The sequence below is a fragment of the Vombatus ursinus genome, unplaced genomic scaffold (genome assembly GCF_900497805.2).
Source record: "Vombatus ursinus unplaced genomic scaffold, bare-nosed wombat genome assembly UNPS02009205.1, whole genome shotgun sequence".
NCBI lineage: Eukaryota > Metazoa > Chordata > Mammalia > Diprotodontia > Vombatidae > Vombatus > Vombatus ursinus.
The window spans coordinates 6,960,616-6,980,357 of NW_020948983.1; the positions used below are offsets into that span (position 1 = coordinate 6,960,616).

Consider the following 19,742-nt stretch of genomic DNA (forward strand, 5'->3'; position numbering starts at 1 on the left):
TTTAAAAATTCTCTTCTAGGTGCTATAAAAGATTATTATAAATGTACAAACCTATCCCTGTCATTTTTGCTTACCTGGGATTAATTTTCCTTCCTTTTCTTTGCTGATTTCAGAGTATCTTTCTTGATTAACCTCATATGACTGATCACACATCTACTCTGAACTTAGTGATTCAGTTTGCATCAGACTGATCAAAGTGAAGTTTTTACCGTTTAGTGTGTTTCGTTTGTTTTGCTGGGATAACTGAGTAGTTGACTTTTTCATGAAATTTGAAAAACAGTTCTTGGTGTTCTAATGTAAAATGAGAAGAGATAAAACTAGCGTATCTATGAAAGTCTCTTAATATTCCTAAGATTCAATGATCTGTGACACCTGAATTCAATTTGTGGTTCATTTCTTCTTTTTTAAAAAGTGAGGAGGGTAGCCAAGTTTTCAAATGAATTTGTGATTATGAACTATGGTTAGAGGATTTCATTGAGAGATCAATATACAACTCATAGAACCTTGTGTTTTACTTTGCAGTTGTAGATATGTTATGTGCTTTTCTCCCGATAGACTACAAACTCTGTAAAGATAACAACTTAAGTCTATTTCTTTGTGTATGTCCCTTACCCCGTGCTTTCCTAGTGTTCTGCTGCTGATAGTGGGCACTCAATAAAAGCTGGTTTAATGAATGAGTGTTCTACTGCTCATATGCTCATCTAGTATTAAAAAATGTTAATTTTTCTCATCCTTTTGTTTTGGAGCAGGACTAGAAAAGGAGTTCTTACCCTGAAAGAGGCATGGTTCCTAGAACTAGAAACATCCACGTTTTATTTGTACCTATATTTATTACTATTCAGAATGTTTGCAAGTCACTGTGGAACTTCCCAGTTCCCAGATTCCCTGCCAACTTGAAAAGCATATTCTCCTATCACTTATCCTTTCTGACCTGGCTCTGTCCCGAAGCATTTCTCTATCATTTTTACTACAGTTGATTAAGAATTTAATTGATACCAGGACTTTGTTGTCCGTATTTCTCTGTGATACATCATGTATATTTTTTCCCTGAGTAAAAGTGTTGCTTTATCTTGGGTGAGGGACCGTGGAGTGATATACTGAGAAAGAGTCTGGTGTAGTAGATAAAAGACTGGCCTTGGAACCAAGAAGATGAGGTTTCATATCTTGCCTCAGACACTACTGTGCTACGGCGTACACGTCACTTGACCTGTTGGTGTTCCCAGTAACTGTTAAATACTGCATACTTGGAGGATGTCTTCGTACTGGGGATTCCTCACACAGATGAAATCAGCGTTTAGACAAAACATATACTGTAAATTAAGACCCTCAGAGTTAGTAAAGTCTTCTCCTGACTATCCTTATACCCTTTTAATCTTTCTATTTTAAACATTATTCCTCCATTCTTTTCTCCCAGGCCCTTACAGTGGTCTTTCTATCTCCTTAGAATTGAAGGAAGTAATCATTTTTCTAGCTCCACCTCCCAACTGCCGGCTTTGTTTCTGCAGTCTACCTTTAGGGGACTAAGAATAAACATGTTAGGAAAAACTGAAATTAACAGATCCATTGTCATTTTCTGAGTTGCTGTCAGTGTCACTACCCTGGTTGGAAAAGGTTCATTGGGAAGTTCACTGACTTTGGAGTTAGAGAACCAAGATTCAGATCCTGCCTCTGACACTCACTGCCTTCACGACCTTTGGCAGGTAACTTACCCTCTCTGGGATTCAGATTGCTTATCTGTGAAATGGGTTTAGACCAGATGGACTCTTAGCTTTGGTTCTATAATCCTGTGATGCCCAAAAGCTCAGGTGGAAGACAGCAAGAGGTCATTCTTGCAGTAGTCCTTGTGGATTAGTCACCCTTTTAAGAGATACCTAGGGGCAGCTAGGTGATGCAGTAGATAGAGCTCTGGCCTTGGAATCAGGAGGACCTTAGTTCAAATGTGACCTCAGACGCTTGACCCTGGGTAAGTCACTTAACTCCGATTGCCTCACCAAAAAGCAAAGAGAGAGAGAGAGAGAGAGAGAGAGAGAGAGAGAGAGATACCTGGCCTAAGTCCTCTTTGACTTCACACATTAGTTTAGAGGGAAGGGACACGTGTATAGTATAATTTATAGAATGTCTTGTCTTTTTTTATATCACATGATGTATGTGACATTAAAGAAGAAGCATTCCCATCTGCTTGTCCCCAGCATTAGAATGTGAGCTTCTCAAGAGCAGGGCCTGTCTGACTTTCCTATTTGTATCCCCAGCATTTAGCATAGGGCTTTGTATATGGTAAGCTATTAATAAGTACTTCATTCATCCATGGGTTAGTGTATGATATTTTGTTTTTGTTTTTTTTCCCCCTTCTAGATTTTTAACAAAGAAAATCAGAAGATCATAAGAAATGCAGAGTGAATTGGTTCCAGTTAGCTTCTCTGAGGTAGAGAATATACCTTCCGTTTCATCAGATAAAACCACTGACTATGCATCTGCAACAAAAGGCTCCACAAGCTGTTTTTCTGGAGATGAAGAGAGCAGCTTAGACAAAAATTCTAAACTGCTTCCATCAAAAAAAGAGATGACTTCACTTATGCTTCCCGAAGGTGATCGAATTGAAGCACAAAAAGTTTACTCACCAGATCATAGTGGAGTTGAGAATTCTTATGACAAAGCAGGCACATATGAAGAAAAATCTCAGATAATAACTCACTTTCCTGGTGGTGATTTTGCAGAGCAAGTATCAGAGACAAATGGAACAGAGCAAACACTAACAGAAGTATTGCAAGAATTGAAATCATCTAAGCTTACAGAAACATCCAATGAAAAGACTTATTCAGAAAGTCCATATGATACAGACTACACCAAGAAACTTATTTCAAGAATACAGAATGTTTCAGCACAGGAAGATTTGTTGGAAGAAATAGAATCAGAGCTCTTATCTGCAGAACTTTCAAATGAACATAGAGTACCCAATGGAATGAAAAAGGGTGAACGTGCTTTAGTTATGTTTGAAAAATGTGTACAAGATAAATATCTGCAGCAGGAGCATACTATAAAGAAGTAAGTATTGACTTACCCTAAAATTCATTTGACCAATTGTCAGACAAAGAAATTTTAAATGTAAAATTAATACTTTAGCATTGAAGACCTGGTAAGTAGATAATTTAGTTCTGAGTCATACAAATTCATCAACTATCTTGCATTTTTATAAGATAACTTTACAAAACTTTTCTTAGAAAAATGTCACATATGTTTAGTTATCCATAGAAAAAACACCAAGAAAATTAGATTTTCTTTAGCTCTTTCATGTTATTAACTGAGATCTAATCCAAGAAATGCAGCTCCTTAATCTGAAGTCTTTGAAAAAACAACAGCCATCCAGAGAATGGTGCTATTTTAATTATGTGCAAATTCATTAGTTAGGAAAGTGAGTTATTTTCCCTTGTACTTGAGAAATTTCTGTCTTGCCACTGTTTAAAATCATTTAGTTACCTCTACTAAAGGCCTACTCCATATCTTATGGTATGGAGATAGCGCTGGATTCTCAAAGGCCTAGATGATAGAGTACAAGTTCTGGCAAGACTAACCATGCCTGAAAGGTGATTGATTGTATGCCTGTTATCCAAGGACTAACCTAGCTAATTTTGAGGAGGCTCATTACTTTTTGGCCATAGCAACTCTCAAAGACAAAATAAGTTGTGATCTGTATTAGTGGATACCCACATCAATAAAATGACATACGTATACCTGAAATATTGCAATATAGAAATAACTCTGGAGCCTTAATATTCTTGTAGAAAAATGACTGAATGAAGTTAAACAGTAAGAAAACATCAATTTCCAGCGTAGAAAGTATATACTGTTTGTTTTCCTTTTGACTTTGAGAAAGTGAATTGGAGTAGGGTGCAGGACAGTTAGAAGAATAGCTATAAAAATAAATATAAAAGGAAAAAGAGGGGTACCAGGTGGGGATCCATGAGGTAGTAACAGGAAGGAGAGAGATTATTAAGTTTACCACAGGCCAAGTTGGAATATCCTTCCAACTGGTCTCTCTGATTCCTGTCATTTCTTCCTCTAATGAATCCTTTACATCCTCACAAGATTAACCTGCTTACATCTTAGATTTTGTTATATTATTCTCTTATAACTTTTCCTGGAAACAAAGGCTCATCTTTTTAATACCAACATTCTACTGATGTTGTGTGGCTGTGAGACATGGAGCTCGAGAATCTCTGAAGAACTGAAAATGAATATCACGCTGAGGGCATTGGAGAGGTTCATGATGCATATGAGCAAGTTGTAGTATGTAACTAACTAATGAGAAACAGAAACACAGGAGTAAACAATGTCATCAGGGAAATGGATGGTAGGAAGAAAGGATGTGCTTGTCATTTGGCAAGGTAGAAAGATAATAGCCCAAGTGTTCAGTCAGTGTCCTCATGATGTCAGGAGAAAGTAAGGGTCTGCAATGCTGGGTGGCCCCCTTATGACAAATTTATGGAAGATGCAGGCATGAATAGGTTGTAATCTACATTGCTGGTAGGAATATCCAAATCAGTGACTTTACAGATCCATTTTTGTGAATACTCCTCTACTTTTGGTTCCTTTCTACAGCAGCATTTCTCAAACTTTCTGGTTTCAAGAACTTTTTACACTTAAAAATTATTCAGGATCCTAAAGAGCTTTTATTATATGGATTATATTTCTAGATGTTTATCATATATACTAGAAATTAAAACTGATAAATTTTTACAGCATTTATTAATTTAAAAAACTTTCTCAAAACAACCTTTCCCCCCACCCTTTTTCTAGCCTTATTTCCTGCAATTTCATAATACATATAATATCATAGCTCAACTAGAACTACTTGCCCCTCTTCCTGCAGGTCATGGATCTTTGCTTTGCTGATGCTGTTTCATTCACTCGGAATGCCCTACTTACCTTCATTTCTGCTATGTAAACCCCATTCATTTTTTTGACTGTTAAGATGTAACCTACCTGTTCCATGAAGCTTTCCTTGATAATCCTAATAGGAAATGATCCCTTCATCTATTTGATTCCCCTAGGATTTTGGTCATATTCATCGTTTGTTGCACTTGAGATTTGTAGCAAACTGTCTTATACTGTTTTTATTTGTATTTATTATTCATACTTTATCTCTTTTATAAATTTTAAGTTCCTTTGAGGCTAGATTCTGGCCCCTTTTATATTCCACACAGGACCCTGAATAGGACTGACTATGTGTATAACAGGTATTCAATAAATGTTTAGACTAATGTTTTCATTTTGTAGAAAGTTTGATATAAATTAGGAATAATTTCTTCAATCTAAAAATAAGAATGAAGTAGAAAAGAGAATTACCTTTCATCCTCTTTCCGGGGAACTGATTTACTTTTTCAGTCTGCTTAATTTTGTCTATGCAGAGTATTTCAAATAAATTTCTTCCAAGATAACTTGCTTAGTTATTTGTACATCACCTCTAAAATTAACTATATTAGCTGTCATTTAGTTCAAGATTCTTGATGATTTTTACCATTATTTAAGTTTTTAATTAAAAATATTTTTCTGCTGTTTGTATGTTAACTTAAAATTGAAAAATCTCTGATTTATTGCTAATTTTCTTTCATTGGTCAAATTAACATCACTTTTCTTAAATCTCAATGAGAAATCTTTAATATAAGATGTATATAAAAATTAATTGTATTAACTATGAATAAGATTAAAAAATCTCAGTCCCCTAAAAATTGCCTTAAATTTAGCCATTATTATTTTGCATCATTATTTTCTGGTATAAATCAGTTCATTCAGATAAATTTTGTAGGTTCAGGCACTATTCTGCAAACAAACAAAACAAAACCACTTGTTGCCAATCTTCCAAATATCCAATCTCACACACACACACACACACACACAAATAAATGCTTGTAGTCTTAACTTATTCTGTGGTTCTAATCACGTATGTCATTGATTTTTGAGATTTGACTTCTATTACAATTAAGAGCTGTCAGCAGAATTAATTTAAGATTCAATTTAACAAATATGATAGATCTACTTTTCTTCTGTAATACAGGGTTCTGTGCTGGACACTGGCGATACAAACAAAAAAGCAAAAGAATCCTGATCTCAAGGAGCTTGTGTTCTATAAAAACAAACTTACCTTGACTTTTGTTTTTCCTGTCTCTAGGGATCATGTATAGAAATGCTTACATTTCAGTTTTCACCATCTTCGAATCAGTCATATAACTATAATGGAATATTATTTAGCAATATATATTTTTAAGCACATATGCAGAAAGAAAATGAGGGATGCGATTAATATTCTGAGTAATGTTAGGTACTTACTCAAGGGCATATGGTTTCTTTTGTGTAGTCATATCATAACAATATTATTAACAACTCACAACTTTCCACTAAACAAGCCTGCCTGATTTGCTTTTTTAAAATTTCATTCTGCAAATATTAATTTATAATGATAGCCTTAGCAAATTTTGCAAATGAGGTATGGGGCATAGTTAATAGGATGATTGAAAGACAGAGATTTTGCTGTAATCATGACGTAGAAATCCACACCTTAAATATATACCTTGCAGCAATTTTTTATCTTTTTGGTTTATATTTTGTCTATTCTGTCCTTTTTATATTTAGGTTAATTAAAGAAAACAAGAAGCATCAGGAACTTATTTTAGAAATTTGTTCAGAAAAAGACAACCTAAGAGAAGAACTAAAAAAACGAACAGAAACAGAGAGACAACATATAAACATAATTAAACAGGTAAAAGGCAAACAAATAGCCTTAAAGCCATAGGCTATATGCATATCTCAGTTTATTCAATATATAGTAAGAAGGGTTTTTTTCTGCTGTGTTGAATATGTTAGAGGGGAGTTTGTAATGTGAAATGATCCTTTTAGTGAATCAACGAGTCTCATCATCCCCCATTTTTCCCAGAGGAGAGGTCAACCTTTACTCAGTTAGATGCTTTAGAAATGAGGGGGTGTAAGAGGTAATTTGATTATCAACTCCTGCTAATCTAACTGCTAATTGAGGCAGAGTAATGATCTAAAAGCACTGATTTAAACATTTATATTTTGGAATGCATTTTTGTAGTGATATCTAAATATAATGCATTCATTTACTGTTCAGGGTGGATTTTTTAAAGTAATAGTTCTAAAAAAATGATGAAGCTCTACCTCAGAATCAATTAGTTGACTTTCTGAACTCTCTTCTTCCTTGGTTCAACTCTTCCCTGTGCTGCCTGTTATTGTTGCTTCTCAACACTGGGCAAAGTTGTTCTTGCTGTGCTTGTTTCTTGTTCTCTTCTTGGAGAGGGCAGAAGCACATGAAATGTTGAAAGCTTAAGTAAAACCTTTCTTTTTCTATTTTATTTAACCTCATAACCTGGCATCTTAAAAGGAAATAAGAATAGATTAAAAAAAAGTTACTAATTTTTTTTTGCTAACCTGGTGTAGCTAATCAACTTTGGCATAAATGTGAGTTAGCTATAGTTATATTTATATTTATTTTTATATTTATTTATATTTATTTACTTAGATGCATAATCCTCATGCTTTAATTTTGCCCCATGAGAACTAGACTTTAATGGACAGGCTGAGTTCTTATTTCTGTTAGGATTTTTACACTGGCCAGGTGGGAAAGAACCAGGACTGTTCTTTTTAATGAACTCACTGGAAATTTGACCACTTCCTGTAAGAGAAAACTGAAGTAACTTCATTTTTGTTAACATTTTGAAAATCATGCAAGTGACTGGAAAACTGATGATTTTTGGTAGTTTTTTTTTACATTAATACATTTTTTAACATTTACTATATAAAGTGACTGATATTTATGTAGTGCTTTGAGGTTTACAGAGTGCTTTACATACATTTTCATTTGAGCCTCACAATACCCTCTGAGGTACAGTAGGGATACTTTATCCCCATTTTACAGATGAAGAAACTGAGGTTCAGAAAGCACAAACTAATTGCATTGCTTTAATTTTATTTTTTACATCTAGACTATTTAGTGTAGTTTTTCCTATATAACATCATTTCATATTCATTTGTTTAAATATTTATGAGAGTTTAAAATAAAACTTTAAGCATAATATGGAAACATTTGCTTTACAGTTAGAAACAAGAATAGAGGAACTAAATAAAGACATTAACATTTCCAAAGAAAAACTTGTAATGCAAGATACTGCAGCCAAAAATGCGATTCAGCAATTACATAAAGAAATGGCTTTTCGGATGGAGCAGGTAATTTCATATCATTATTGTTATAAATTGGTATCCTGGTGAGTATGTTTCATAAGTAAATTAACATCTTTAGAACAAGAGTGTTAGTAGTGCATGAGAAAAAAATTTAATAAAGAATTTGTTGATGCATTTAAATAATGGATTAATTGTTCTGTGCAGTCAAACATATTACTATGTTTTGAAGCCAGCCTAGAGGGTGCTGTCTCCTTTTTCAGATGAGCACTGTTCTAAAGAGAAGCTTAGTCTGTCTTATTAGTTCTGGAGTTCTTTATATTATTTTAATTCTGCTCCATTTTAGAACTAACTTTAAAAGTCATATACTAATAGGAGGCAGATAATTCCCTCTACACTTAACTCAAACTTAACTAGTAGTCTCCAGTTTCATCTTGAACACTTCCAGTCTTGAGGAGTTCGAGGTAGTCCGTTTTTAGCTTTAATTATTTGCATGTTCTTTATATCAAACCAAAATCTGCCTACCTTTAACTACTATCCATTGGGTCTGCATGCATTAGATTCTCCTTCTACATGACAGAGCTTCAGAAATTTGAAGAGCTGTTTTGTCCTCCCTTTTCTTCTTTTTCCATTTTGCTTGTTGTTGATTCATTTCAGTCATGTGCAGTTCTTCATGACCTCATTTTGGGATTGTCTTAGCAAAGATACTAAAGTGGTTTGCCATTTTCTCCTCCAGTTCATTTTGCAGATGAAGAAACTGAGGCAAGCAGCATTGCCCAGAGTCACACAGCTAGTAAGTTTCTGAGGTCACATTTGAATTCAGGAAGATGTGTCTTCCTAACTCCAGTCCTGGTACTCTTTTCTTTGCACCACCTAGCTGCTTCTTATGTAACATTGGTTTTAGACCCTTTACTATCTTTCTGTCCTTTGTCTTAGTAAGCCTACCTTTTCTAAGTGATGACAAACCTGTTTAATAACCCACCCTAGTGTTTTTTTGGGAATTGACAGTAAGATGGCTAGTCTAAACATTCTGAAAACTGACTCAAAAAGAAAAAAATTTTTTTTCTGTCTCTGTTCTTCTGGCACATCTTCTGTTCTCTATTATTTCTTAGAGATTACCATCCATGATTCCAGATGACATATACAAACTTTCAGTACCTTAAGATGTAGTTTGTCTGAGACTGGAGACTTGAACTAATTTTAAAACCACTGGATGCAGTCTTACCATCTTATTTATCTTTAACAGCAGTTTAATTTTCTTTTTATTATAGTCGTTTAATTGTAGTTATATCAAAGATGAAAGCAAAATAGAAGTTAATACATTTTACTTTCTCTGCATCATTTTTTTGGGGGGGAGCTAGGGAATGGGGTTAAGTGACTTGCCCGGGGTCACACAGCCAGTAAGTGTCAAGTGTCTGAGGCCGAATTTGAACTCAGGTCCTCCTGACTTCAGGGCCAGTGCTCTATCCACTGCTCCACCTAGCTGCCCCTTCCTCTATCATTTAACATTATACTGTTTCAAGTAGTAGATCTCTATATTTCTCCTTTTTTCTTGTCTGATTTAACTTTAAAAAGTCTTAACCTAGTCCTTGGCAGTTTTTGTTAGTTTAGCTCATTCAGAATGTTAATCTTCCTGAAGCTTTTTTTTAGGTCCTTGTTATTTATTTATGTGTCTGTTACATGTCTCTCAACACTGCTCCTTGTGCTTTATAAGATGTTGTCTGTCTGTTGACAGGAGCACAGTGTTCTCAGATTGTAAACCGTGATCTAAAAGTCCATAATCTGTTTTTTTGAGGCCATTTCTTTAGTTAGCTCTTCACTTGCCATGTATTCCTTTCTTTACCAAAGTCCTAATCCTTGACTGAAAGAAAAGAGGCAAGAACTTATCTGTGTTCTGAAGTCTTTCAGTTTCCTAGAGGTTCAGTTTCTTTCTTGTTACTATATCATTCATTACTACATGAAATAACAGAAGTTGATTTTGTTGGTTTGATTTGATCAGTCTTAGAAAGCTTCACATCACTTTATCAGTTGGAAATTCTAGGAAAAGATCACATTTATATTTAACTATAATAGTTTATATGTGATTCAATCAGTTAACATTTATTAAGCACCTACTATTCCAAGCACTGCGAAGCACTGAGAATAAAAATAAAAAGGGAAGACAGTGCCTTATTCCAAGGATGCTACAATCTAATGAGGGAAGACAGTACACAAAAAGTAAGCTGAAAAGTGTGGTAGAGGGAAGAGGTACCAGGGGCTTGATGTTTCATAGAGTGGAAACAAAGAGCTGCTGATCTGGAAAGTTCTAATCTGAGCCTTCTATGAAGGAAGGCTTTGGGAGGAATTTATTACTCTGTTCTCCAGTCAAAGGGGAGAGGCAACTGGGGGAGTTGAAAAGGTACTGAGTTTAAAAAAACTGAGTCAATTAGCATGGTACTAAGATTTCAGATAATAGAATAACTTTATTATGTTTATCTCAAGCTCCACATGTCTAGCAGAGCTGCTGATGGAAAATGGAGAATTACCGTGTAGGCAAATTCTTCTTAGTGACACTTCACCAAGTAATAAAAACAGATCAGTAGTGTATCTTCCGATCAGGTTTAGTTACAGGGATTCCTGCCCATGGGTCTTCCTTATTGTTCTGTGGAACATGGTATATTGCTTCTTTCTGTTGTGTAGCTCCAGTAGCATAAATTCTGCTTTTTCTCTGTCATGTCTTAATAATCTCTTGGCACTTAATTTTGATTCTTTTTTGATTCTGACTTGGTTCTTTCTTGACTGATTTCTTTCATCCTTTCTAGCAATCTATAATCTTCTGTGATAAGCAGAAATATAGATAGACATTCTTTTTCTTCCTCTGGCAAACATTTATAGGTATGTCATTGCCAAGGTAGGAAGACAAAGGAGCCTATAATGCAGCAGGTCACTGAAATAGTTCTTTCAGTTCCAAAATGTCTCCTAGGATTGTGATTGAATTACAGTCCTTTGTGGCTTCCCTGATAAGCTACTCCATAATCTGCCAGATGATGAATATCCAAAAGTTTAGTAAAAAAGATGTATATTTAGTTTGGGGATGTTTAGTTACAGTGCATTTTCAGATGATTTATTCTTCCATTTACTTTGTATTTAGGGGTAGAGGTAGCTTTGAAGTATGCTAGATACTTTGTGAAGGGAAAATCTAGTGTGAGATCATTACTGAAAGAATTTTCTATGGGTGTTTGAAAATTATCATTATGCCAAATTATGCTATTGTTAATTATTTAGCAAGCATTTATTAAGTGCCTTCTATTTGTCAGGTACTGTGCTAGACCCTGAGGCTAAAAAGAAGTGGAGCAGTCCCTGTTCCTCAAGGGGCTTAAAATCAATGTCTTATACCTTTTAAAAATTGTCCCTGAAAAGTTACCTAGAAAATAAGTTTTTGTATATTGTAACATGATGACTCCATTTATAAATATGATAGTGATCTAATACTTCATTTTTGAAAATTGCTGTTTTCATTTACTGAGTTTCATTTGGAGCATATCCTGGATAACAAACACTTTTTGGTGACAGTGTAAGCAAATAGAAACCTAAAGAGTAACTTTGTTATGTTTATCTCAAATGCCACATGTCCCAAAATAGAACTACTATCTCCCCAGCAGACCTGCCCATCTATCAGACTTACTATTTCTATCAAACATACCATCATTCTTTCAGTTGCAGGTTCCTAAACATAGCGTCATCTTCGACTCCTCACTCTTTCTTACTAACCACGTCTCCAATTAGTTGCCAAATTTTGCCACCTCTTTTTCACACAGCCACTCCTTTTTTCAGGTATCCACTTCTCACATGGTTCATTGCAACAGCCTTACAACTGGCCTGATTGTGTTTATTTTCTCCTGATTCCATTCTATCCTTCACATACTTGCCAAAGGGATCTTCCTTAAATGTGGGTCTGACCATGTCAACTACCAGTGGTTCTTTATTGTCTGTCAGACCAAATATGATCCTCTGTTAAACTCCTTCAGAACCAGGCCCCAAATTATTATTGGACATTATCCCCCATTTCCTGTCATTTTCTTATCTCATTTTTCCTTGTATTTTCCCTGACTATACTCCAGGCTTAGAATGCCTTCCCTCTGCTGTTGCAGCTTCAAAGAATCCTTCTCTTTCAAGATAAAACTTAAGCAGCCCCTTTTACACGAATTGTTTCTTGACACCGCCCTGCCCCCCCATGGCTACTGCCCTCCCTCCTAACTTTTGAAAAACCACTTCATAGTTATTGTTTTTACATTTACATACCGTAGATACTTGTATGCTTATTGCCTCCCCCATTAGAGTGTAAGCTTCTAGAGAGGAACAGTTGTTTGTTTCTTTGAATCCTCAGTTTTCACAGTGCCTAGTACATATTAGGTGTTTAATAAATGCTGGTGAATTGAATAATATAGATATCTGATTCTTCTTCATATTATAAACATATATTTGGAACATTCACATTTTTTATTACTAGTCACACTGAATTTTAAGTCATTACTTCATTGTTTAAAGTATCCATTTTATAAAGCAAAAGATAACAAAACTTTTAAGATTTTAAGCAAAATTGACTATAAAACAAATGTACAAAATGCAAGTCATAATTTCCTTGATTGATTTCCGTTATAAAATAAAAGATATTCTTACAGAAAAAAATTTGTCAGATTGATTTTAATTTTTAGTGAAAAATTAAGATAGTAGCCAGACCCATAGTGTTCTAAGGTTAAAATAAATCCAGTATTTTCAAAACTTTGTTAGATTTTTTTTAACTATAAAGTTTCCCATCCATAATTGGTTAAACCCATTCTTCATATCATAGGATTTAAAACAAGGAGGAACCTCAGAGATCTAGCATCTGGCCTCATAAAATATTAGATTTGGAATCAGGAAGACCTGAGTTCAATTCCCACAAACTTTGTGACCCTAGATAAGTCACTTGACTACTCTGATTCTCATTTCTTCATGTGTGAAATGGAGATAATCATAGCACTTAACCTCATAAGAGTTGTTGTGAGGATCAAATTACATACATATGCATGTATCTCATATATTATTTATGTTATATATAATGCTTTTCAAACCTTAAAGTGATATATAAAATATTAACTATAATAATAAAAGCTATTATCATGAGGTGTTATGATATTACTGTTATTATTTATATTACAGATGTAATAGGTGCCTCCAAGGTCACACAGGTTATGTTACCTATATAACAAAACCAAGGAGTCAACGCAGGGTCTTCTGATATCAAATATAATGTTCTTTTCTGTTACTCCATTCCCCCCATTCTCTGATTTCACACTTCGTATTTCCAGAATTAGATGTCCTTTGCCTACCTGTCAGAATATAGTAGGACTATTGATCTCACACTACCCTAAAAATTCCTTAAGTTTGTTTTAATCTTTATAGTAGGAAAAATGAGTACCCTGTCTTAATCCCAAGTTAGAAATTCTGTAAGAATGGGTTTGCTTTAAAAGAGGGCTGGCCTAAGTATAATAGTTCCAGCCCCAAAATCTAAAACTTGTATATGTAGAGCCCAACTAAATGAACATAGAATCAGAGTTGGAAGAGACCTTAGAAATGGTCTAATTCAGTCCCGTCATTTTACAAAAGAGGAAACAGAGGCTGTTGATGAAAAAAACTTTACATTAATGGACATTTTTCACATATTTAATCAAGTTGCTATTAAAGTACATGTGAATTTGTGAAGGATGTGTGATTTTGGTAAAGTCGGAAACCGCTGGTACAGAAACTCCATCTGTTTAACAGCTCCCAACTCATCTTATTATCTTCTGTTTTAAAATTCCCTTCATTTCCAAATTAATCTTTCCCTCCTCCCAGGACCCTGATTCAGGCCCTTGGGAATTGTTCAGTCATACAGGCAGTAAGTATTACAGTCTGCTTTTCAAGCATACAGGTACCTCTAAAAATAGATTGCAGAACTGAAGAAAAATGAAAAAAAGTACCTGCCCCCTCCTTTGTGGAGAGTGGGAAACAAGGAGTATAGAACATTACATATATTGTCAAAGTCAGCTGGTGATGCTGCTTTTGCCAAACTGCTGTTTTGTTTTGTTTTGTTTTTTTTCTTTTTTATTCTTTGTTACAGGAAATAGTTCTTTGGGTTTGGGAGGAGGGAAGGATTAATTTGGAAATGAAGGGAATGTAAAAACAAAAGATGTTAATAACAATTTAAAGAATAATAGATTGCAGAGCTCTTCAGGTAAAGGTGCTGGGAATGGCAAAGGGAGAAAACATAATATCACTTTTTTCTGTTGAAAGTGTCATTTAATAATTTGTTATATAAATATCTTCATGTCAGGAATGTTGGAAATAATGGCATACCGAAGAACTGAAAAATATTTTGGCAATGTAATGGTAAAAATGGGAAGCTAGATATGATATTGAGAGTTTTTCAGATTTTTTTTATATTAAAGTAAAAACTTTGGTATAATGTAAAATATTTAGCCTTGCTTTCATACTTTATGTTAATAAACAAAAGATAAATGAAAGTGTCTAATGTAAAACTACTTTTCAATTCAAAATAATATTAAAATAAAGGCAAACAAGAAATGTGAAGAGGCTCGCCAAGAAAAAGAAACAATGGTGATGAAGTACGTCAGAGGTGAAAAGGAATCTTTAGATCTTAGAAAGGAAAAGGAGGGACTTGAGAGAAAACTCAGAGATGCAAATAAAGAGATTGAAAAACATGTTAACAAAGTTAAACAACTCTCTCAAGAAAAAGGAAGACTACACCAACTCTATGAAACAAAGGTAGAGTGTTTTTGTACATTAGATAAGAACTTTGCTGTTTTCTGCATTTATGTAAATAAGTTATATAATCAAAACTTAACAAGCAGTTTAAAAAAACTTGAATGTGTTTTCTATCAGCCTATCTCCCCAAATTTGCATCTTTACTAAACTAGAATTCTAATATTGTCCATAGTAATTTTAATGTGATAGTATGAAATACTTATAAATTTTATCCAGAAAGTAACTATTTCTTCCTTAGAGCTTTTTACACCTATAGATATTAATGTTGTAAATTTTTATTTGTATTCCAAGGTAAAGCTTCTAATTTAATCATTTATAGGAATATAAATAATACCATTCATATGTGACTTACTTTAAGAATTTATTTAATTAGACAACAATCTCACTATAGAGCATTTTAGCCATATTCAACATTTTGTTAATCCTTGAATGCTTTAGAAAAGGATTTCAATACTAATATGCCAAAATATGGCCTCATTTTATAAAAATTCAGTTTCATAGTAAAGACTAACAAGATCATTACTACCCATGCAGTAATTATTATGATGTTTACTTTAACTAGATTAAGTTTTAGTTAAGAAATTCTAACAAATTTATTTCATATGACATTTTAACTTTTTATAATTGGAAAGATATAGAAAGATGTGAAATGTACATACTTTCAACACAAATGTAGATCAAATGTAAATATCAGTCATTCTATCTAATTTGGAAATTTTGCTGCCCTCTTGTGGGTTGACTTAAAATTTTTTTTTAATAATTCTCCATACTCAAAGAAACTTGAGATTGCATTCTCAACACTATTGCAGGTAGATTTGTGAATTGTTATGGCCAAAAACATTTGTCTCCTTGCAGTCAACTTCTAGTGATGTTTTTTAACTTAGCTATCCTGCTCATCAGATGACAAAACTTATTCATAGACTAAGTGGTCCATACTTAAAAACCTTTTCAGCTTTTTAAGACTAGGTAGAAATAGCAGTTTGCTGACAGCTTTCCAGAACCCAGGAGCGACTTCTTAAAGGGGTGTCAAAATGGAAGTAGAATTTTATTTTATTATAAAAAGAAAATTTAGACTCTGAAATTTTTAGGAGTCATTTGAGTCTGAGTTAGGCAGCAAAATTATCACGCCTTATGAAAAGGCTAAAGGAATTTTAAAAGAATTAATAAAGGAATTTATGGTATAATCTGAGAACTTCTCAACTAAGAGTTATCATTTCCCTACTTGTTTCATTCAGCTTCATTTTAATAGCTTTCACTTACAAACAATAGGATTAAATAGTATAGTCTTTTTTTTCCCCCCAGTTCATCTTGACCACTAACTTCATTAAAGCTCATTGAAAAATTTTAATTTTACCTTGCCGCTTATTGACAAGTTAGAGTGGGGATTCTTGATGTGAGGTCCATGAACTTTAAAAAAATTAATTTTAGAACTATATCATAATATAGTTGGTCATATATATTTTATGTGTCTAAAAGCATATTTCAAGACGGGTTCCATAGGCTTTACTGGCCTGCCTAAGGGATTCATGACCTAAAAGGCTAAGAAAATCTGAGTTAGGATAACTAACTCTAGGAACATTCCTATTTTTTGATTTTTATATGTATGTTAAATATATGGTAAATAATTGATTGCCTTAAATAGAAAAGTGAAAACATGAACTAATAGCATTATATTTTAGGAAAGTGATGCCACTAGAATGAGCAGAGAAATTGAGAAATTGAGGGAAGATATCAACTCTCATGTCATCAAAGTAAAATGGGCACAAAACAAATTAAAAACAGAAATGGATTCACACAAGGTTAGTATGATAATGTGGTGGAATAATAGTCTAATATAGTTTGCCCTCAAATACAGTAATGGATAATGATGCCGAAAACTTAATGTAATGTCATATGGGACGTACTGTATAGCTATGTGTCTATAAGGAAAGCTATTTATTTGGAAATTTTTTATGTTAAATTATCCAGATATTACTTTCCACTCAACATGATTTCCAGTAAAAAAAATTAAACTTTAAATGTTTTGTCTGTCCTTAATATTAAAGACAAATGTTTAAAAAATAACATGACTTCAACAGATCTTCAGATTTATTATAAAATTATCAAAGACACTAAGTTGCTATTTTATAATCAGATGGCAGAACCTGATAAGCATCAGTAGTGTTGGTCAGTGAAAAAAAAAACTGTTTAAAGCAATTGAATTAATAGGTTCAATTTCTCCTTAGAATTATTTTATGCAAAATTTTAAATGGATATTTTGACTCCAGATGCGTTTGGTACTTTATCCATTTTCTGATTAGATCTTTCTGAATCAGAAGAGTGGTTATTGAACTTCAGCCACTTAAATCTTGGCAACAATTTTCTGATGGCAGTTATTAAAAAGTAGTTTTCAGTGTGTGTTTTGAAGTAGAAATCCACTCTTTCATTTGTGAACTTTACTATTTTATTTTAAATTACTCTTAGCCATCATATTTCAGAAGGTCAGAATTAAGGACATAGCTCTTAAATGAATGGTGCAATTCACAAATTAACTTTTGAATGTATAAATATTCATTCCAATTTTAATTGAAATCTTTGTGAAATTAAACATTAGAATAATGTAGTATTTGCACTGGATGGGGTTTAAAGATTATCTGATCCAACCCCTAGACAAGGAAATAGGTACCCAGATAGGTCAATTGACTTTCACAGGGTCACAAAACTAATAGAATATGGCAGAACCTGGCTGCGCTAAAATGTCGGCCTCCCAACTTCTCTTGTAGTGTTTTTTCAGTTAACTTTGTTAGTATTATTTTTGGTTTTTTGTATTTTTTCATTTCAGGAAACCAAAGATAAACTTAAAGAAACAACATTAAAATTAACTCAGGCCAAAGAAGAGGCAGATCAAATACGGAAAAATTGTCAAGAAATGATAAAAGCATATCAAGTAAGCATTGCTTTTTAACTAGCCAAATAAAATTAACAATATTCTTTCCTTTTTTTTTTTCCAAAGCTTTCTGTGCTTGTATTTTACATATTGAATGTATCTCTGCAGCCTCTTTCCAATAAAATAAGCTGTACTTTATGTTAATGTACCTAGGATATAAAGTCTCAGAGGATTCTTGGAAAACTTTATTTTTTTAATAATTTATTTTCAGTTTTCAGCATTCACTTCCATAAGATTTTGAATTTTGAGTTTCTCCTTCACTCTGTCCTCCCACCTCCCCAAAACAGTGTGTAATCTGATATAAGCTGTACTTATGCATTCATATTAAACATATTTTCACCTTAGTCATGATATAAAGAAGAATTAGAACTAATGAGACCAACCATGAGAAAGAAGAAACAAAACAAAACAATGAAAAGGAGGACAAATAGTATGCTTCTATCTGCATTCAGACTCCAAAGTTCTTTCACTGGATGTGGATAGCATTTTCCATCGTGAGTCTATTGGAGTTGTCTTAGATTGAAAAGGAAAACTTTAAACGAACTATGAACACTACAAGATGTTAGAGAAAAAATTAGTGGAGAATGTACAAAATTCTTTAGAACATTTTTTTTAATAAATCTAAAGACTTCATACAAATGTTTTAGTGCTGATCTGAAATATTTCCATGTAGTGGCAGCATGATAGAGTGAAAAGAGCATTGGACTTGGAAGCAAAGATCTGGGGTTTTCAATCCTACTTCTAACCTCTTAGTAGCTGTATGACCCTTGGCAAGTCACTTAACCTCTTTCAGACTTAGTTTGCTTATCAATAAAGTGGAGATAATAACACCTACTTCACAGGGCTGTTACAAAAATCCATTGAGATGTCTGTAAAGTATATGTAAACCCTAAATTCTGTAAAAATTCCATTTATTGATATCTTGTAGAATAGGTACTATGTTAGTTAAATTTTTACAATGGACATATAACTATATTAAAGTAAAGCATTGATTAAAGGATTTAACAGGTAACAAAATATAATGGCAAAGCTTTTTATATTTTTGAAACTGTAAAACTTAAAAATAAAATTTCTTGTATTTTCTTTTTCATTCTTTTCCACCAGGAGTCGGAAGAAATTAAATCAAATGAGCTAGATGCAAAGCTCAAAGTCACAAAAGGAGAACTAGAAAAACAAATGCAGGAAAAATCTGATCAGCTAGAGGTGAATACTTATGTTCTGTACATACCTTCTACCATATAACAAATGCAGAAAGTCAGGACAGCTTCCTTTGCAAAAATGGTTTCTGCCCACTGCAAAGAGCAGGCAAAGTGTTTGGGGCAAATTAGTTGATTCGTGATGGATAACATTATATTGTGATCTCCTTTTTAAAATTTTACAAGATGCATCATGCCAAAATAAAAGAATTAGAAGATTTGAAGAGGACATTTAAGGAGGGTATGGATGAGCTGCGAACACTAAGAACAAAGGTAATTGCATTAGTTATCATTGGGCCAAAGAGAGAATAAAGTAACATTTTGAATTTTGACCATGAATCTTGTTTGTTAGTTTGGTTGTTTTGCAGAAGTGGGGAACCTGTGGCCTTAAGGCCAATTGTGGACTCTAGATCCTCACGTGCGGCGCTTTGTCCGAATCCAGACTCACAGAACAGTTCCCCTTATATTTGTTTATAGAACAAAGGATTTGTTCTATAAAACTTGGACTTAGTCCAAAGGCCACATCCAAGGATCTAGAAGGCCACACGTGGTCTTGAGGCCACAGGTTCCCCACTCCTATAAGGAGTAGGTTGGAGGAAGGGTGGGAATTGGAGAGACATAATTATGTTTTAGAATAGTAGTTCTTA

The 19,742-nt window shown here is 33.6% G+C and overlaps 1 protein-coding gene across 2 annotated transcripts in view; it reads left to right on the forward strand.

Annotated features, from left to right (window-relative positions):
- CCDC186 (coiled-coil domain containing 186) overlaps nt 1-19,742 on the forward strand; it is a 66,148-nt gene that overhangs the window by 24,954 nt on the left and 21,452 nt on the right. Inside the window, exons 1-9 of one of the 2 annotated variants that reach the window (XM_027852059.1) lie at nt 1,605-1,700; nt 2,353-3,042; nt 6,628-6,754; nt 8,107-8,235; nt 14,761-14,973; nt 16,653-16,772; nt 17,795-17,899; nt 19,004-19,102; nt 19,282-19,368. In XM_027852059.1, the coding sequence (XP_027707860.1) occupies nt 2,387-3,042; nt 6,628-6,754; nt 8,107-8,235; nt 14,761-14,973; nt 16,653-16,772; nt 17,795-17,899; nt 19,004-19,102; nt 19,282-19,368 (1,536 nt within the window). In that variant the 5' untranslated portion in view covers nt 1,605-1,700; nt 2,353-2,386. Of the gene's footprint in view, nt 1-1,604; nt 1,701-2,352; nt 3,043-6,627; nt 6,755-8,106; nt 8,236-14,760; nt 14,974-16,652; nt 16,773-17,794; nt 17,900-19,003; nt 19,103-19,281; nt 19,369-19,742 lie in introns of those variants that run through there. The other variant, XM_027852058.1, reaches the window with a different exon arrangement.